Source organism: Mauremys reevesii, linkage group 24, assembly GCF_016161935.1.
Source record: "Mauremys reevesii isolate NIE-2019 linkage group 24, ASM1616193v1, whole genome shotgun sequence".
NCBI classification, from domain to species: Eukaryota; Metazoa; Chordata; order Testudines; family Geoemydidae; genus Mauremys; species Mauremys reevesii.
In genome coordinates this window covers 5,324,294-5,345,239 of record NC_052646.1, presented here as the reverse complement: position 1 = coordinate 5,345,239, position 20,946 = coordinate 5,324,294, and the positions used below count along the sequence as shown (strand labels likewise).

Genomic DNA, 20,946 nt, shown 5'->3' with positions numbered 1-20,946 from the left:
ATAACCGCCCCTGCCCTTAGCCATCCAAGTGTCTTGCTTAGCCAAAGGGTGCACTGAAGAGACAGCGTGTGTCAGCGGTTTGAGCTCAGGTCTCCAAGCTAGGAACTTCTGTTCCAATTCCACCTTCTACTGACTACGTCATGGCTCTGCCTCAGTTTCCCCTTGTGGGAAATGGGGCTAACTCACCCTTCTCCCCAGCTCCAGCTGCTCAAATCCAGCTTGAACAGAGGGGTCTGCTCCACCAGTAACTGACACCGGCACAGCAGGGGGCTGCTTTGAACTTTATTATCTAAAAGGTAGTTTGCATATACAGAAGTGTTGCAAATAATAAACAGCTGGATATCAAACGGACAGAATAAATAAACCAGAGAAAGTGGCTAGCTGCTTTTTAAAGGTGTCTAGATAACGTTTACCGTGTGAGAGCTTATAAAACACTAAGGGACTTGAGACGGTATCAAAACCCTAGACGCTCCTCTACCCCCCAACCGCCCCCCCCACACACACACACCCTCTACACAAACAACTTGTATGTACAAACCTTGAAAACAGCCAGCGCTCCCTGTAAAGGCGTAATACCTTCATGTCGGTCTCCTCAGCATCTAGCTACACCTCAACCACCCCCTGTACGTAACACTGAAAGTACCTGCCTCTCAAAGGGTACAGTGGAGCCACTGGATTGTCACACGGGCTGATCAGCCTGTGACTGGCCCTGCAGGATCTTGGTAGGAGACGGGCCAAAGGACAGACGGGGAGGGTTACAAATGTGTATAGAAATCTGCCTTTACTGGGAGCGGGTCTGTCCATCCCCCCTCCCCCCCCCACATCAGAACTTGAAAAACCCCACAAACAATTACGTTCCCACAGCAATGTACACAGTACATTTGGTCTGGTCTTAAGTCCCTTTTCAGCTTGGTGCTGGGAAGATGAGCAGAGAGAAAGGGGTTTGCAGAAGTCCAGTAATCTCTCCAAGCACCATTTCTCCAAAAAGCAAATCCTCGACCTAGCACTTCTCCACCAAGGCTTTCAAAGCCGTTCACGCAAGTGGGGAAGGATAATTCTTGGTTTACAGAGAGCTACATCTGCCACTTGGGAGGTTTTCAGGTGAAAAGAGCCAAGCCAGCTAGTTCTGAGGGCTGGTACTTTGAAGGAGACTGCAGTAGTTGGTTCATCATTTTCCAGCCGACCGCTCTTTAAATGCGGAGCGTCAGCTGGACTCGTCCCTCTCCAAAACCGAGGGAAAATGATTAGCGCGACTAAGCCTGGGCGAAGAACGCAAGGTAAAGCTGCACCTTAACTATTCCTCAGTAGGATTTCCAACTTTTACTGCGTTCAGAAATTCACTACAACTATGATACGAGAACCATTAAAGTCACAGCAGGAGTCTGGGCACAGCTACCCCAGAGCAGCCTTGTCCAGAACCACAGGGAAATTGGTTTGTTTTTAAGTTCTTGATGAGGACACTTGGGAGGGGAGAAAAGGTGCAAAAAATTGCTACATATTATACCTTTCTGAATGCCATTTTGACGCATCGAACTCATGTGCCAATCTTGCTACAGTAATAAAAATATGAGCTTGGCAGTAGGTACTTGGGGTAGTTTAGCGAGACCTTGGTTACGCAGGACACTCGAAGCAGCAGCTGTGATGCTGTGAAGGTTACAAACGAAGGGATACATTTAAATACATAAATAAATTGTGCAACAGGCGATGCGCTGTCCCCGCGAAGGGGCTGTAGCGGGGACAACACAACCTTCATTTAGTCCTCAGGAGATAGACACAGAGAGGTCTTTGGAGTTTTGGATGTACAAAAGCTGCAACTAAAAATATAGATATAGCTTTGTTCTCTGTACAGATCTGTATTGGAAATACTTAGGAGGAGGAAAACATCTACATTTAAAAAAAATACATCGTAATTACAACCAAGACAGACTGGGCCGAGCTGCCCAGTGCCTCCGCGAGGGGATGGATGGGAGACAAAAGGCCTGGCAGTCACCCTGCTACGCCTCCACTCGATACTGTCCTATCTGCAGGAGGGTTCACAAGCAAGAATCCCTCCCCACCCCACCCCCGCTTGCCTCCTCTAGCATCCCAATAAAGAACTGCCTCAACCCACGTGTAAATGCCACTGACAGGACATCAATTCAAATGGCCTCTTTTTGCCTTGATTCTTACCAAAAAAAAGGTTACGTCGTAATGAGGACAACACTAAAACAGCAGCCAGGAAACGGCTGACTTTAAAGGTGGTGAACGTTCATAATTAAAAAGTGAACGTTTCCTTTCCTGCGCTACTCGTAATGCCACAGGTTGTTCAATCAAAAAAAACCATTTACAAAATCTTTTTTTTCCTCCTTGAAAACGGCTCGATCAGTTTCTCTTTCTGGCTCTCACCCACTAGCACGTTCCGTTACAAACACGAGAGGTTTGCACGGGGGGGTTGAAGAACGGATTCGCTCAGCAGAGCTGAGTTTGGGGCCCACCGGTGTTGCTTCGGATCATACAATCGAGAGCGAGGTGGGAGGGAGCCCCAACTGCTCACCTGCTTAATGGGAAAACTGAAGTGCCCGTAGGCTGCAGATTCGCCTCCCCTCCGTGGCTAGGTCTCTGCTGGGGAATGTCCAGGTTTGCTGGATGGGGTTTGGAATCAGGGCTCAGTTAAAGCATCTGTTTTCCTGCCCATTCGGTTATTGAAACCCTGGGACAGCAGAGGTTCTCAGCACAGCCTGGTAGCTGGAAGCAGATGTTTGCGAGCCTCTTTCTGAGTCACCAGCTCTTTGCTCTAACCCAGGGCTGGGAAGGCAGACTCCCCAGGGAAGGAGGGGAGCAAAGAAGAGGATTAAGGAGTCAAGAATGCCATAGGAGCCCAGATCCAGCTCAATCCCTACTGCCAAAGAGCTTGTGTTGGTGCATAAAAGCAGCGGGCAGCTCCCTGAAAGACACCCACCCACCTTCCATCCATGCCTAGAGGCTTGCTGGACTCAGACAAGTGTCTCTCTTCACCCCACTTCAGGGAGTCAGTAGTGGTGTGGTGCAAAGGGCTGCAGAAGGTGACCTCCCAGGGGTAGCTCAGTGGTTTGAGCATTGGCCTGCTATACCCAGGGTTGTGGGTTCAATCCTTGAGGGGGGCATTTAGGGATCTGGGGCAAAAATCTGTCAGGGGATTGGCCCTGCTTTGAGCAGGGGGTTGGACTAGATACCTCCTGAGGTCCCTTCCAACCCTGATATTCTCTGATCCCCAGGGGTGAATGGCCACTAAGTCCTGCTTTGGCCACTAGATGGTGCTGTTCCAGCAGGACAGCACCCAAGGTGGGGATTCTCACTGTAGGATCTTTGTGCAGAATCCTACCAAAAAAAGAGAGTTAAAAACACAGTTTTAAAATGGTCTTGAAAACCAGAGGTTAGCATTTCCCTGCTGGCCACTGGCACCCCCCAGCAAGCAGTACCAGTACGCTCAGGCAAGCGTGTGCAGAACTGAAAGCCACGCCTGTGAGGCTCCAAGGTTGGACGTAACAGGGGAGTTGCCCTGACCGAGACACACACTTAGGAGACCTGGTATTGGCCATCCCAGACAAAATCCCAACTCAACAGCAGCTGCTGAAATCTGCTTTTCTCTCCCATCCTTGGGGGGAAACGAGATGCCTGGGCCTGGGGCTAGTCTAAGGAAATGATGTCCGACCTGCAGCCCGGGAGAGCTGCACTGTTACTCATTGTCCCGCTGTGCCCATGGCTCTCCCGCAGCGTGGTGGAGGAGACAATGCTGCTGATGCGGCCGCTGGCAGGGCTGATGCTGTTGTGGGATCCTGCCATGACGGGACCCAGAGGGTTCATGAAATGGGTAGACGTGCCTCGGTACTGGAAGAAATGGCTCAGGGCGTCCTGTTCATCCAGGGAGGTGATCACGGAAGGGCTGTAGTGCTGCCAGGCAAGGAACAGGGCATCAATCACCAGGCTGGGCACCCATTCAAACCTCTCCCCCTTCCCAAACCCCCTTCAATGCTTAGAGCGCTGGTGGGGCCCAATCTGCAAGGGGAACAGGCATCACTGCAAAGCAACAGATTTCACTGCTTGCGCTACCAAGAGAGGGGGAAAGGGAACAGCAGGCAAGGAGAGAGTTGAGAGGCACAAGTGATGCTCCTGAGATTTGGGGGAACTGTACCAGTTTACCAAGACTTCACCTCAGCCAGCTGCCTCCCATTTGGTATAACCCGGCAGAGAGCGTGGGCTTTGCTATAGTTGGCACGCCATGGCAGGTTAGCATGGCGCCATCTGAACAGGAGACACGCCGTGGTGGTGAGACAAGGCCCAGGAAGGAGAAAGGAGCCCATTGTACCAGCTCTGAAAGGAAAGCGCGCTCCAAGCTCCCTTAAGTCAGAAGAAGGTATTTCTAGCTAGCTCAATCACCAGCTCCGCCCTGAGTCACCTGTGAAAGGATCAAATGCCAGGCAGGCAGAGAGCAGCCCCGGATTAACAAACTGCACTGCAAGTTTGTCTAGATTCACTAGCAGGTACGTGACACATTTTCAGCTCAGCGCCCTACCCCCTTCCAGGGCCTGGAGTGGCGAGGCAGAGTGAAGAATACAGGTGCTAATAAGGAAAAGAAGAGTCATGTCTCGAAAGCGAGAGCCCAGCATTCCAAGCCACAGACAGCACATGGACCATTCCAGGCAACAGCAATGGAACCTGAAGGCATGTGGCTGGGCTTGGCCATGTGAATGTTGCGCATATCAGGCCCAGACTGCTACAGTGGAGGAGGAGGAGGATTGGCTGAGAGGAAAAGGACGGGGTTACTGGCCTACAGATTTGCCAGGGAGGAAAAGAGAGAGAGACACAGAGCCCCCCAAACAACCTTACCTGATTTTCACTTTGAAGGAAGGTAAACAAATCCAGACCTAGAAAAATAAAAGGGGAAAAATAACTTAATGGTAAATAAATTTATGGGGGAGGGGGAGGGAGCCAATTTGTGCTAGATTTTAAACGTCAACTAATGGGATGGGATCTAATTGCTTCTTTAGAGACCGTTACAGCCCATCCCCCTCACTGCTGTAGGTCAGTAACGGACTACGATGGCTGCCTTTTTGGCCAACACCGGGGAGAGAAGTAGGAACGTCCAGAGCGAAAAGCATAAGCTGCTACAGCTTGAGCTAACAAGCCAGGGCTCTGTAGCTGCAGTTGTCACAACGAGGATCCTCTCTAGATTGGCAAAGGGGGGAGCTGTGGTGCACACTCCCAGCAGGCTACAAAGCCCTCTGTAACTCATCATGCAGCCTTGGTGTTGAAATACATTGGGGGCCAGATTCTCATGTGTACTGGTCTGGCAGCATTAGGGAACCTTAAAGTGGGTGCGTGTCCCATCATCACTGGGCAAAATTTACTAGCACATTTGCCAGCTATCTATAGGATTCACTTTAAATAAGAATCCTTAACATCATGCACCAGTGAAGTGCAGCCATTTCGGGGGTGGAACGCAGCAGCTGTTTAACCGCGCTCAGCAACGCTACTGAGCAGCCGAGGACGGGGAAGTGCAAAGCATGTTTAGGAAAGGAAGCCACAAGTGGAATTTAGGGAGGCAACGTCCCAATGCGGAATGGCCCAGATGCTGGTGTTGACAACATTTTTCTTGCAAAATGCACCCTAGGTCCTTTGTGTTACAAAGCTCAGGGCTGGAGCTGGGCAAAGAGGGTTTTTTTTGTTGCCAAAAAATGTAGTTTCGGTCAACCCGAAACTGTTGCCTGGGATGGGGGAGATGGAACCATGACTCTGAAGCAGGGATCTGAGCTCAGACTGACCCTCTCCCTGGTGAACACCCCACCCACTATGCTACAGACTACTCGGGTGGGCTGCGCTCACTCTTTTCTGTTGCAACTGTTCCACTTTGCATAAACTGTTAAATATTCATTGGGCTAAAGAGAGTGAGTGACTCTCTAGGCCGGAGTCGGGCCTCACCCAGGAGGGAAACTGACGTGGGTTCAGATCCCTCCTCTGATTCCAGCAGAATGAAATGAAACTTTTTGTACAACCCGAAATGGACACCCATGCCCTGTGCGCTGATGCCAGACAGCTAGGAACCAGCTAGTTTATCAAAGCTTCCTAACAGGCCATCAACCTGTTACCGTGCAAGTATTCCACCAGCCGAGGAGGAGGGAGCATGCTCAGTGGTCTATGTGTGGGACTGGAAATTAGAACACCGCTCGTCGGGTCTCTGCCACTGATTTGCCTGTGTGACCTCAGGGCAAGTCACTTTCTCCCTCTCTCTGTCCCCATCTGTAAAGTTGGAATCTCTTTCAGTGGGGCATGGCGAGTGATTTTTGGTGAAGCACTTGGAGAGACTCAGATGACAGGAAACTGTTTTCTAGAGCAGTGAACTATTGCCTTGCAATCTTAGATCAGGCCTGAGGAGGTTGCAACTGAATGACACAAATCTCTCCACTCTTCCAGGGTGGAGCTAGCTGCCTCCATTTCCCCTTATGGCAGCCACGGCAGCAAGACCAGGAATGGAAGTCTCTGGTCATGAAAAGCATTAGCCACTAGGCCAGCAAATGGCTAGGTCTCCTCCATCCTGTGTTACTAATAATCAGCTTTCAATTTATTCTGCCTCACTAAGGAGCTCACCTGCAGGTCTGCAGAAATCTCACACCAGGGCTGGTACTTCAGGCTCCTGCTTCCTGGCTAAGAGAACTCTGCCATTCAACTATACGTGCTCTGATCTGCAACCGTCATGAGGCTGCTCCAAGCCTCGCAAGGCTGGGCGACAGTGCCTTTGTGGGTTAGACCATACATAACTGACTGGGAGGCCACGGGCGCTGGTGGCTACAGCTGAGGTCTTGGTCTGGTAAACTGGTACAGTTGCCCGAATAGCTGATTTGGAAAGTGCTGCTCTCCTTACCTTGAATCTCTGATGGCACCTGGTAGGAAGGGTGGTATTCGGGGATTGGGAGGCTGGAGAGATAGTCGCTGCCGATAGCTGCCATGGGAGGACTTCGAAGCACAGAGGATGGCTGGTGATCAACATTTAACACCCTGAAATGGAACAGGAACCCAGTAAGGCAGAGCAAAGCGACCATAACTCCGGGTGTGAAACACACCAGCAGCCTGTCCTTTAAGTCAGGGACAGTGACGCACCAGGGAGAAACCCCAAGAGACAATACTGGACACCAAGCAGCAGGCCCCACCCCACCATGGGAAATGAGACAGACGCAGCGTCACCATGGGACCTGAACGCCCAGCCGCGTTAGGCCTCAGCTTCAGGTGTCAGAGCTGATCAGTGACTAGCCGCACTCTTGTGCGGTGCCTCCATCCTGTTCACGGCATGTTCCCAGAACCGTTCTCAGCTGTCCTACCCAGGCCTGCAGCTTGTGCATGGAGGGGAGCCAGTGTCATGCAGTGGGCAGAGCACCGGACTGAGACTCAGGAGACCAGGGTTCTATACTCGGCTCTGTCTCTGGCCTGCTGGGTGCTGAGTGCAAATCACTCCCCCAATCTGTGCCTGTTTCCCCATCTGTCAAATGGGGATAACGCTACCGACCTCTAGTGGAAAGCATGCTCTGGAGTCTATGGATGGAAAGCGCTATATAAAAGCCAGATATTACTACTACCAAGAGAAAGAACATGAGGTCACCTGTTTAAAGATACACGGCTAAAATAAAAATATCACACACAAAAAAATCTGACTTCGATCTAAGGTAAGTGCTTATATAGTCCCCGTTACGGCAGTACCTGAGCACCTCACAACCTTTAGTGTTTATCCTCCCAACTCCCCTGTGAGGTAGGGAAGTGCGATTTATCCCCATTGTACAGAGAAGGATCCCACCACCCTGCTCTTATCCATCGCTTGTTACCAGTCTCTCTCATCGGTCAGTATCATCCTCCTTGTTTTCATGATGGAGAAACTGAGGCCCAGATCCGCCAAGGATCTTCCACTGATTTCAATACCTTTGTGGATCTGGGCTAGAGAGACTACAGGTACGTCTACACTGCAAAAATAATCATCATCATTCCCCCCAACCACCACAGCTGCAAGTCTTAGAGCCGGGGTCAACTGACTCAGACTTGCGGGGTTCGTGCTATCAGGTCAAATACAGCAGCGTAGATGTTCCTGCTCAGGTAGGGCCCAGGCTCGGTCACCCAGCAAGGGGTGGGGGTGGGGGATAGGTCTCAGAGCCCGGGCTCCAGCCCAAGCGGGATCGGCTACACTGCTATTTGTAGCCCCATAGCACCATCCGCAGTCAGTTGACCTGAGCTCTGAGACTCTGTGCTGTGGGAAATTATATTTATTTTTTTATACCAGTGTAGACATGCTGTAAGTGACAGGCACAAGGGCCCCTTCATCATACAGGGGCTGATCCCGCTGCTGTTGAAGCAGCAATATAAGCCACAATCCCATCAGACAGTGTTTCCCAAAGTGTGGGGCATGCACCCCTCCCAGGGGCACAAAGGACTGACCAAGGAGGGGGCACAACACATGTGCCACGGAGAGAGGACAATGCCCAAAGTATTTCTCTCTTAAATCGTGTCCGACATTTGGAAAACAGACAAGGGAAAAGCACGGTCTGTCCTGCTCTACACAGAAATTATAGGCACAAAAGCTGATACAAACTCCTGCATGTTTGTCCGTTAGTCAAATCGGCAAATAAACTACCCATACTACGTATTGTCATGCCCATACTACGTATTCCAGGCCTCTGAAATCAGTACAATTCCCCAAACACTCTGCTATACCCGAGTGGGCAGCAGTTCAACACGAAGGCATCGTGAAACTCAAATACAATGAGGGCTACACCGAGTCAGTGAGACATCACACTTTGTGAATTAAAAAAAGAATGAGACACATGAATGAAAACAGCATCCAAGAAAGTGACACAGGCTATCAATCCCGGTGCTTCAGGGAACACTCTGATCACGGCCCAGAGTCAAGCTGAGATGTGCCTCCCACTCCCTTACACAATGGTATCAATACAACTGGCAATGTGTATTACTGAGAGGGTGGAGAGTTTGCTTTCCCCGAGCATCCTGTATAGACTTCCAGAGACAGGACACAGGACTGCTGAGACCACTGGCCTGGTCCAATACATTTTCTATGAATGGGACAAGCTGCTTCTCCTTGTTACTGTGCAACCTGCAGCATGCAGGAAAGAGGAAAACCCAGAAAAGGTTTATAAGACGTGTCCTACCCCTTGGGCCCTACTGCCGACGGGATAGCCACCGTGGAGACAGGGCACTGTTTCTTGACAGGAGGCTCCTCTTCATCCGATGAGCTGTCCAGCGTGAGGTCGATGACCTCCACTTTCTTTTTGCTCTCCAAGGAGTGTTTTCCGTCAGAGCCCACAGTGTAAAGGGAGCTGGCTGCAGAGAGAGGGGACGCAAGAAGCTGCAGTTGGCCAAGGTAGCTGAAGGCAAAGCATCGCCCCACAAAGAAGCTTTGCACTTTTATAGCATCTTCCGTCCGAGGATCTCAAATAACATTAAGCCCCATTAAAAAAAAAAGTGTCGTCCCTTTTTATAACAGACAGGGTATTAACTACATTTCAGCTCTAGTACTTGCTTCCGGCCTACCTAGAATTACCCTTTGCAGTTTCAACTGGACATGGGATTCTTCTTCCTTTCCCATTGTGAGTGGTTATGTAGCACTGCTGTGCATTGTTAAACACCTGCCGTGTTTCTTGGCTGCACTTCAGTGGTGCAGCGCCCCGCACATATGGATCGTATTTCAAGTATCTGAAATGCTTTTGGACCCTTCCAGAGAAAGATCCTATGGAAAAGCAAGACATTCTTAAAGAGATGGTGCCCGTAGCTCCCGTACCCTCAATCCCATTGTACGCAGATGTCGGGCACACCTCCTGGTTTTCTTTCTTGGGCTTCATGGGACACCAGGAGCCATCTTCCATGAACTGGATCTCATCACAGTCCGTACACGAGTTGAGGATTTCCATGAACAACCTGTCATGCAGTTGAGCAAAAGCATACGCTGAAAAAAAGCCATCCATGAAAAGACCCGCACCACGGAGGGAGCCTGCCTGGCCCTGAACACTTGGGTGCTGACAGTACAGACATGAGGGAGGCTCATGGTACAGACATGATGGGCTCAGGGGACTGGTAAATGAAATATAGAGAATTACATTTCGAAGTCCTGGGTTCAAATCCAGCTCAGGCCAGTACTGACCTGGAGTCAGGCTGGTCTATGTGGAAAGAGTGGGAGTGTTAGACTAGGTTGTTCAAGGCCGGGACTGTCTGTACATACCAACATTCAGGACTTAGCCTAAAGAGTTTCCAGGCTGGTGTTGGACCCAGGCACCTACTCAGCTTACCCATCAATGATCAGGCTGTCATAGGGGGCTTTCTTATCACACACAGGGCAGGTCCATGTAGGTTTCTTCTCGTTCATCTGAAGGTAGAGCGCCGCGTCAAAGCACTGGAGGTGGGTGCAGGTAATGGCTCGGCAGGGCACTATTAGCCTCATCTTACCCAGCTGGAAGACAGAGAAAGGAGAAATTAATACGGTTTGGTTCAAAGCGCTTCCACGGGGCACCAGGAGAAACCAACAAGTTCCATTTTGTCCTATTTTGGCCCTTTCACTGAACGGGCCCAGAGAGGCCAACTTATGCCGGGAGGGGGATGTGATGTAGCATCAACTAAGGCTTCACCATGGATGGGGAAGTTCAACTTCCTTGGATCTCCCACCCCACACACGCATCCTAACTGGTGAAAGTGGAATACTTTACACAGCCTTAGTCAGTATCACACAGTTTGGGCTATGCCCAGAAAATACTATATACGTATGGGTGTATACGCTGAGAAGTTTGGATCAGCATTTCCAGCCAACTTTTACGCATGGGGAAAAGGGGCTGGTTTAATAAGACTCCCAAGGAGGAGAACCTTTTATAAAGCCGGAACAGCAGCATCCCGCATGACATTTTTAAGCAAACACCAAGTGGATGCTGAAGCATAGAGAACTCGTATCGAACCCACCGGACACATGAGAGAAACCCGTAAGCTCGTTGTCGCTATCTCGCTGTCGGGATCAGCTGTTAATTTTTCTTTGACTGAAAGGAAAGAAGTTTCTCAGGTCTATGAAAAGTGTTCGTGATATTTTTCAGATTATATATATCTTACAGTACGAAGTTAGCTATCTAGGAAGTGTTTATGGTAGCAAACACATTATTTCTATTATATTAGATCCTAGAGGCCCCAATCAGGGCTCCCTTGAGCATATAACAAAAAAGATCTTACAACCTATCTTTAACAGGAAACAACCGGTGGAAACGACAGACAAAGGGAACAGGCTACCGGTGAGCCAGCCTACAATCAGTGCACTAAGCAGCAAGCACAACCACCAGCTGCCTAGTCATTGTTAAGTGTTGGACAGACATCGCAGCACAGAGGGGTTTTAAGGAGAGCTTGAAAGGAGGAGGGCAGCCTTGTGAATTTTTACGTGGAGCTCGTCCCATGATGTTACCAGCAGCCACGCAGTATAACCCCCTTCCCTCAACTCAGGTATCTTTGTTTTCGAGGGCAGTTCACGCTTTTCATAAAAATGGGACTGGTTGCATGTGTAATCTTAGGCGTATGTGTGTTTGCAAGAGGGAGTATGGGAATTTGGGCTTGCCCAGTTTGCTGTGGACTCAGATCTATTCAGCTAGAGATCGTGTAACAAACGGTTAAAAAACGTAAAGCAGCAGCTACTCACTCAGGGCCCGGGAGTGGTCTGGGTTCCGAATGCCCTTGGCTCTTAGCTTCTGTAGCAGTGTGACTGAAGTCAGCTGTTTCACCAGGTAAACTGACAGAGAGTAGTTCTAGGGACAGAAAGACTGAGGTTAGGCCTTCTAGCCTGCAAAGCAAACTGCTAGGGAAGAGGGCTCGTCTCTGTTTGCAAAGCCTGGAGTGACTGTACAGTTCTGTAAAAAGGGATTTTTAACAACTACTAGTGACACTTGGTACCTGTATAACACCTTCCTTAATGTCTGTACAGGCCCTCCCACACTAGCCCTGCAGGGGGAGGCCTGGCTCCTTTCCAGGAGTTGCACCTCAGATCTTTGGGGTCCCTCAGCAGGGGTCTACTGGGATCAGCTGTCCCTCCCCCCAGCCCCTTTGGAGTTATCCAAATTCAACTTTTGGGGAGCCTCCACAAGAGGACCCATGCTTTCAGCCACTCCCCTTTGGCAGCTGGGCCTACTGCCTATAACTTGATCTGCCAACTTGCCTGCACGACGTGAATTCTAGGTGTTCAATCCGCTAACCACACACAAGCTCCAGGGGACACGTCACACTACTGCGCTGAACTCCTCCTACAAAGATTCCAGAGTGGGGACACCGGCCCCTTTACCCCACTGTGGGAACAATTGCCTAGCAAGGTGCCAACCTCCATGTACATCACCCCCTTGTTCTTTTGCACACCCCGAAACCTTTTCTCGTAGGCCTCAGGTGTTAAGTTAAACATATGCAATAAGGCTCTCTTGAACGGTTCATAGTTCCCAGCGTCAGCCCAGTCCACTTGGCTATGTGCCTCAGTGGTTTGGGAACCCCGTAAGGGAGTGACACTACGCAACCAGTCTGCAGGGGGAATTTGGTTCAACTCACAAACCTTCACAAAGGTGGGGAGGTAGACATCTTCCCCCACTCCCTGGAATGGGACCAATAATTTAGCACCTATGCCCCCTGCAGGGACCTCAAACTCCAGCCTCGGTTCCTCCATCCGGAGCCTTTTTGCATCCAGCTCTAGCTTCTGCCACTCCAACTCCAGAGCTGGGGAACTGAGCCCTGCAGATGTCCACTGCTGCTGCAGAAGCTGTGGCTACTGCCTCTGCCATCCTCAGACTCCCTCAGAATCCTGCCTAGGCCTGGACCTCTGCTCCTGGCCTCCTCATCCTGCCCAGCCCTGCAATCAGCTGGACCTTGTTTAACTTCCCAATGCTCACCTCTCTCCCTGCACAGCTCTGTGATGTTCTTCCTAGGGAGGTGGTTATACGCGATTTTCTGCTGTTTTCTTTGACTAAGCTTGTTTTTACTGCTGCACGTCACTTATTGCAAAATACTCTCATTGGCATCCAGAATCTGCCCTTCTCCCACCCGCTGTCATGGATCGAGCGTCTGGCCTGTGCCCCAGCCTGTAACCAGTCTCTTGTGTGTGACTCCTTTCGTGTGCCAGCCCCCCAAGGATCCACAATTCTACAGGGGCAGGCCTGTGGCTTCCATGACTCCAAAACTGGGCCTTTGGGTGCCAGCACTCCCTGTGTCTCTCTGGGGCTCCCTGCAGCCAGCCCAGCCAAGCCAGACTCCCGTGGGAGACTTGCGCGGCCCCTTAGGGTGCCATGCTCTCAGGAAGTTATTGCAGTGACACCAGGGAGCCTTTTCAAAACAAGATAACAGTTTATTAGTCACCTGGCCTACAGAATCGGAAACTCCTGAGGTAACAGAGAAGCAAAAGTTCAGACTGGCCAATGCCAGGACTTCACCCAGCCAAGCTCCTGTAGAATCCATCCTGACTCACTCTCTCAGGCCTGGTCAACACTTAAAAATTAGATCAACCTAGCTGAACCTTATAGTAAAGTCCCAGGTCAGAACCCTATCTCTGCTCTTACCCCAGCCACCTGAGACCTTTCCACTTTGTTCCCCTGCTTGGGACCTTTGCTCTGCTTCCCTGCGGAGAGGCAGAGGGAAATCTCCTTCTTCTTGGCTGTTGGTTACGAGATGCGACTGTCCTGGCCATTGGGGTTTGCATTGTCTCTAAGGATCCTTTGTTCACATGTGTACTTTATTCAGTTTGTCAATGACACTGGTCTCCAGCCAGGCTGCTGCATGAGTCAGACACCTCATCCCCTCCCTTTACACTCGGTGTACAGCAATGCAAAGACCAGAAGGAAACTGAGGCATGCACAGGGATAATACATATACTACCAAAATTCCCACATTTAGCATAGTGCCACACTACTGCCCTCTATTGGATGTAATCAGAATGGCTGATCTGTGTGTCACAAGCCTTCTGCTGTTAATAGCTAATGGAGATTCTCTCTTAGCTCAAGTAGTAGGAGTCCATGCTTTCAGGAGGTCCAGCCTTCTCTCCCTGCAGGCACCATGCAGTTCTGAGTTGCTACGGTGTGCAGCACAATGACAATTATGAAGACCTAGGAGGCGACCGGTTCTAGTCGCCCTTTGGCTTACAAAGGCGTAGCACCTGCTGTGCTTCACGTCACGTACCCTGCCGAACTCGGAGGACCAATTCACGATGATCGTATTGGGAACAGTTGCCGAAAGCCGCACCAAAGGAGTGATGTTGATGGGACGGCTCGGTCGCTTTGGCTCCACACCATTTTTAGTGGGCGGCAGATAGCCCTGCAAAGGCAAGGAAGCTATTTGAGATCAACCAAGTTTCCTTACAGGGTAAATGCCCTGTACGACGCTCTGCAAACCCTCCTCTTTTATAGCTGGCTTTATCCTGAGGTCCCCCTCCCTACCAGCGCAACAGCTGAACAATCAGAACCCCGGAGGCAACACAATGGAATTTTAACCGCAGCTAATACAACATGGAATTGGAGCCAGTTTCATAGTCTATGATCCGTTTTAATTTCACAACCAACTCCAAGCCCTCCTCCAATGCTGACGTGCACAAAGTGTTTTCTTTTAAGCAAACAGTTCTGGCTGCAGCTTTCTTGCAGGCTTTCTGCAAGGTTCTTTATTTTGGACAAAAAAAGAGGTGTTTCTTGTCTCAGCATAGGAAGCTGAAGGTGCAATTCAGACTACACACGTTATACCTGTGCTATAAGATTTAAGAGTACACGATAGAACAGGAATCACTAAGACAGGGTCTTCAAAAAGACTGGAGCAATGTTTCCCTGTCAGTGTCTGCCTCAGGAAGATACCTGGGTTACTTGTCCCAGTAACCATTTGTTAACTGTAAAAAGCCTTAAGGGGTAAGAGTTGCTCTTCCCATGTGTCTCTCTCACCACCAGGACATTCTTGGGCTTGGGAGCACAGCCCTACAGAGACACAAGTAAAACCTCCAGCACGGTTTGAGAAAATGGACCACAATATAATACAAATTAGTGAACATTCACTGCTTCCCATTCCAGCTTAGTCATGAAGGACATCAAAGCTGCTACAGACCCTTTATGTGAATGAGAGTATGATGCCTTGTTCAGATTCTACGCTATTCAGGTCAGAGACCTTCTATTCTCTATTACATACAAAACGCTTCATTAAAAGAATGTCATTTAGTTACAAAGTCAAGCACTCAAAGGTTAGAAAACGCCAGAGTTATGGTTGCCCTCATAACCTTAATTCTGCCACAACTGTGTGTCTATTCTGTACACTGAATGAGATCCGGGGGAGTAAGTCAATAAGCAATAACTATCATAATACAATCACACACAGGACATAACTGAGGTTTCACAGGTGACTGTAAAGGCAGCATTTCATTCCTTTCAAATGCTTGGTTTTGAAACCGAAATAATCTTCTTTTAACGGAGCTTTTTGTATGTAATTTCCTAGCTTTTGGGTTTTTTTTGTTTGTTTTTTTTTTTAAAGAGGAAAAAATAAAACCAAATTCCGTTACTGGAATTCCCTTATTCTGCATCATCAAGAGGGCTTTGAACACTGGACCTTCAGCACTGCAGCGGGGGGAAATCTGGCAACTTCCAGGCCAAAGGAGTTTTCCAAGCCCAGAATAATAATGGTACTAAAATAAAGCTTTATAAGGACTCGACCTTAATTATGAAGAGGCCACTTCCAAGCCATAATATTAATGGAGGTCAACAAACTGGGATATTAGGGTGGTGACAGACTAACCTCAGAAAGGCTCGGTTCAGAGGTTTATGGGACAAACCTGAAACTCCTTAACGGAGCCTGATTTTCAGAAAGCGAGTGGTTCTGGGCTTTCTGAAAATCAGACCCATTCAAGGCATCTAAAGATGGGAGCTTAAACAACGAACCACCCTCCCCCTCTGAAAATCCTGACCTCAGCGCTCATCATCCCCACTTGGATCTATTGAACTCGGCCAGAATTCTCATACGCAGTACAGGTTCTCAAGTGAGAATTTTTTAATTCTCATTTTGGGCCAGGTTGAATTACTGCAGGATCAGCTTCTCTTATGCTATTCTGGCACTTCTGCCTTCACAGTACAAGTTATAACCAAGTAGCTTAGTGTTCAATGAGAGGAACAGGCAAAAGTTTGGGTAAGTTATTCCTTCTAAACCAGTTCACAAGCATGTAACAAGATCAGTATGACATCCTAATGGCACCATTCGGTTCTTAGAGCCAACTTTGAATCTCTGACATATATGCATAACTCCCACAAAGCATAGCGGGAGTTGTGGTTGCATAATTGAGGGCAGAATTTGGCCCCGCCTCTCCCATATAAGCAAGGAACAAGGTTTACTCACAGGCAGAGGGCAGAGCTTTCCATTGACCTTGACAAATAAATTAGGAGGGAAATAATCTTCTTGGGGACAGCTGGTTTCACACAGGCAAAACCTAAGAAGCGGGAGAGAGAAACTGGCATATGAGTGGTGATATTCACACAAAATGGCAGCGAAAACTTTTCTTTAGAGAACATTTTTCAAGCCAAGCATATCAATGTCTGTATGTGAGTACACAAAAATGTCACACATACAACAAATATATTCTACACACTCCACACAGAAAATCTATTGGTTCCAAATGCAAGTTCCATAGATGACAGCAACTAAAACCAATTATTAATGTGCACCATGCATGTTCCAGGCGGGGACAATCAGTGATCTGGTCTGAAAAAACAAAACTCCCCAGAACCACAAGTTCAAAGGCAAGGCATGTTGTCTTAAGCCTGTCAGCCTTCCACGGCAGATTGAATGGAGCTCCATTCAGTTTCCCATGTGGGTGGGATATTTTGGATGAGGCCTTAAAAACAGATGCCCTGTCTGCTACTTTAGTAAGAGCGAAAGTTGAATTTGCCTTGTTCTCACAGTTAAAATTCCCACACAACCAGCTGTTATGAAGCATGCTTGGTGCCATATGGCTGCTGCCCTCCATCCCAGAGAGGAGCGTTCAGTGGTGCAGTATCTGTAAATTACCCGGCGCTTCCGGGTGAAAGGAGCTACAGAATTTTAAAAAAAGGACAGGAGTACTTGTGGCACCTTAGAGACTAACAAATTTGTTTGAGCATAAGCTTTGCTGAGACAGACTAACACGGCTGCTACTCTGAAACAGAATTTAAAGTCATTTAAAAATAATTTACAACCATCTGAGGAACTAAAATGGAATTACCTTTATCTGAATGTAAATCTTACAGCAGGAGGAGAGATTAGTTATTACTTAGGGTGTGTCTACACTTAAACCACTGCAATTGCGTCACTGTAGTGCTGCAGTGTAGATGCTACCTATGCCAATGGGAGGGGTTCTCCTATCAGTGTGGGTAATCCACCTTCCGGAGAGGAGGTAGCTAGGCTGACGAAGAATTCTTCCATCAACCTAGCAATGTCTACACTGGAGGTTACATCGGCATAATCATAGAATATCAGGGTTGGACGGGACCTCAGGAGGTCATCTAGTCCAACCCCCTGCTCTCAGGGGCGTGTATTTTTCAAACCCCCAAGAGACATAGCTATGAGGATGTAAATTCCCAGCATAGGCCAGCCCTTATATTTTTTCAATGCTCATCCACCACCACTTAATATCTTACAATTGCCTTCAACAGGCGTAAAGATGTCAGCAAGAGAAACCCAGAATGGGATCACGTTCAAATTCTAATCCCATTGAATCAGATGATCATGCATTTTATTTTGTTTCAAATTAGGCTGCACTGCCAAAGAGAGCCCACACCCCACACTGAAACCAGAGACTTGCCACACAGTCTTGAGTCAAATACGACACTGGTCTGCTTTTTGTTAGGACAAGCCCTGGCGTGTCCCACCGATGCAGATCCTTGCCACTACCACGTCAGAATCTGTGCCTGTTGTTTTCTAACCTATCCCACTGCAGTCTCTGCAGCCCAGACAAAGAGAAGGATACTTCTCTCTCTTGTACTGAGGCATGGGACGTTTTCAAGGTGAGGCATGTCTGAGAAAGTTGGGCCCAGATGGGGCTCCTATGATAATATTCTCATTGCTAACTCCAACATTAAAGTTTGCCAGCTAAAGGCAATAGTTCTCTCTGTGGCAGAAGAGAAGCATTCCAACACCACAGAGGTTGTACAAAGGCTTCTTTCTCGACACTAATGGAAGATATTGTACCCCTAAAAATATGAAGAGGGGTGCTGGTTGAGACTGGTAGGCCAAAATAAATAAATACATAAATTATAATCCAGCTCTAGTGGGTTAAGTACAGGTGAGATTTCTACCCACCAATATACAATGCTTGTCTCAGTCACACAGATGAAATTTACAAGAGTCTTTCTCCCTAACTCATGTCAGAGAGCAAGAGGCCAGTATGTTTCACAGTGCTCTTCATGTACAAGAATGGAGCAAACAGCGCAGGAAAAAGGAGGTTAGAAAGCCTCTAATCAGAGGGACATCGCTCACTAGCTTGTTACTGCAGGGTCAACACCCCACAGCCGGCTGCCGCAATTTCCAAAGTATCGTTTGTGAAGCTCTTTGGGATATTTAAAATAACAGGCACTTTACAAAAATGCAAGATAGTTTAGAAACAGTATGGAGGAGTTGTGAACAGAATATTGCACGTTTTAAAGTAAGCTACGTGTTTTGCTTCCTGCTGCACTTTTAATAATGATGCTGTAGAAAGAAAAAACCTTTTAAAAAGTGTTTAAAAAAAGGAAAGAAGAAAAAAGGAGCCGATCAGGTCTATAGAAACTTAAAAGCTGGTTAAAAGAGCAGGATTGGATCGTCATCAGGCAGAACTCCCATGGCAGTCCATGACGATTTTGCCAGTCGGCTGCAGCGTGGAACATTAAGGAGGAAGAGCAGAGAGAACATACACTCAGTCTCCTGGATTCTTACGATGACTCTGCCTGGTTTAGTGTCTGACCCTGGCTGCCTCTTCTCAGGATGAGCCACGTTGATCTAAAGATCTTCGTCTCAATACAGCACCTAAGGTTTCAGAATTCTCCGAGCTTTTAGATATGCAAATCCAAATAACTGAATGCTAAGGCCCGATTCCCCAAAATTATGATGTTACAGCCAAAACAGCGGCTCAAAGAAAAGGGATTTGATCATTCACTTTTCAGATCAAGATGACATACAAATGTTCTACCTCTTACCTTAATTGTACCTGTACAGTGTAGTCACATTTGGCACCTGGTAAGAGATCTCTGCAACAGAAAACATCTCTTAAATGGCTGGCATTGCTTATTAGGCACAATGATAGTTACATCATTATAAACATCTCATTAACCATGATATAATACTATATCTTTTAGTACTAATAAAACAAGTGCCCATGCTACTTTCTGCTTTTGGTCACTGTTCTCGCTAGCAGCCAAATCCCCAAACAGGGGCGTACAGCAAAATACTGCTGACTGAAAGAGAGAGAACAGACACACGGTGGAGAAAGAAGAGGAAGTAAATAAATCAGAAGAGACTTATTCGATCATCCAATCCATTCCCCTGCTAGTGCAGAGCTGTTTCATGTGCTAAAAGGGAGAAAGCAGGCCAGCTAGAGTACCAGCAATGCAAACATGATCCTGAGGCCAGTTTTACGTGTTTTTATCCGGTTGCTACATTAACTCTGATATGTACACAAAGTCAATCCCATTATACAGACTTGGAGTCAGCTCTTCAGCTTCTGTAAGTGGGACAGCACCACTGAGGTCAAGGCAGCGACGCAATTTACACCAGCTGAGGATCTGGCCCAGGATTTTATTCCCAGTTATTGCAGTGAAAGTGCTCCGGGGCACAAGCTCCCTTTCCCATGTCACCTGACCTCCTTGTCTTTGTTAGTCTCAGCCACCAAACCTCTTGCCAAATTTTTCCTCCCCACTGACCTGGCAGTACTATTGGAGGCCAAGTGAAAAGCCTGCATAAAAGCCACATGCAACGCGCATTGGGCAGACAGATCCTGAACCGCCAGCCATTTGCTTACCGAGAGGTGAGAATCTGTTGAACTTGCTGAGGTGTTAGCGCAAAGGTGAAGTGCGCCTCTTCAAACCGCTGGCTGTTCGTAGATGCTGTAGGAGAACAAAAGAAGGAGGAGGTAAAGATTATCTTGAACCCAAGGCTGAGATCTCTCTGCTCCTGGAAGGATGGTTGGTCATCAGCAAGGCGTTCTTAAAAAAACCAATCTCCCTCCCTTGCCACACATAAACTGACCTCCGATTACGTAAGAACACATCGCGTGCAGTATAAATACAGAGCTGTCCTTAGTCCTAACTCCCGTGGACTTCAATGGTAGTTGTGCACAAACAAGGATTGTGGTCCACACCTCACCACTGATTCTTACTTCAGTGCACTTCTAACATGCCTTCCAGTCAGGGGCTCTCAAAGAACATCACAAACACCAAACAACATCGCCCATGCAAGGTAGCACAGTACTGTCACCAGCATTTTACAGAAGAGGAAACTGAGGCACAGAGAGGCAAAGCAGCTTACCCAGAGTCAGTCAGTCAGTGGCAGAGCTGAAAATAGAATCCATGAGACCTCACCTCCCAATTCCCTGATCTAATATCTTCAATACATAACTTCCTGACTAAGCAGTAATGACCAAGGTGCATGGCACTTCCTGGGAGTTAGAGATCAGGTTGGAGGAGTCTGTGGGCCAAGACACGGCTAGGCAATCCCAGAGGTCATTAACTACCCTGGAAATTATAGTCATTATGTAATTATAGTAGGAGCACACTCCCCTAATAAGAAATAGACCTTTTCCTTATCTTCCCCAGGCATAAAGGCACAGACAAGGTCCTAAATAAATCTAAAATACAAAAACAGCTGTGCACTTATCTAAAATACAAAACACAAGGAGAAACATACGTAGGGGGTGAATCAAGTACTTTAAGCAGCAGTTACCGACACGGAGGCAAATTTTACGGATAAGCATGG

The 20,946-nt window shown here is 48.2% G+C and overlaps 1 protein-coding gene across 4 annotated transcripts in view; it reads right to left on the bottom strand.

Annotated features, from left to right (window-relative positions):
* Positions 1 to 273: 273 nt before the first annotated feature.
* Positions 274 to 20,946, bottom strand: part of PIAS3 (protein inhibitor of activated STAT 3) — a 38,915-nt gene continuing 18,242 nt past the window's right edge. For 3 of the 4 annotated variants that reach the window (XM_039513116.1, XM_039513115.1, XM_039513114.1), the window contains 12 exons: positions 19,994 to 20,078; positions 19,173 to 19,223; positions 16,363 to 16,453; positions 14,182 to 14,316; positions 11,675 to 11,780; positions 10,957 to 11,030; positions 10,296 to 10,456; positions 9,791 to 9,927; positions 9,162 to 9,333; positions 6,878 to 7,011; positions 4,846 to 4,883; positions 274 to 3,909 (listed from right to left, as the gene is read on the bottom strand). In XM_039513116.1, coding sequence (XP_039369050.1) covers positions 3,646 to 3,909; positions 4,846 to 4,883; positions 6,878 to 7,011; positions 9,162 to 9,333; positions 9,791 to 9,927; positions 10,296 to 10,456; positions 10,957 to 11,030; positions 11,675 to 11,780; positions 14,182 to 14,316; positions 16,363 to 16,453; positions 19,173 to 19,223; positions 19,994 to 20,078 — 1,448 coding nt within the window. In that variant the 3' untranslated portion in view covers positions 274 to 3,645. Of the gene's footprint in view, positions 3,910 to 4,845; positions 4,884 to 6,877; positions 7,012 to 9,161; positions 9,334 to 9,590; positions 9,740 to 9,790; positions 9,928 to 10,295; positions 10,457 to 10,956; positions 11,031 to 11,674; positions 11,781 to 14,181; positions 14,317 to 16,362; positions 16,454 to 19,172; positions 19,224 to 19,993; positions 20,079 to 20,946 lie in introns of those variants that run through there. The other variant, XM_039513117.1, reaches the window with a different exon arrangement.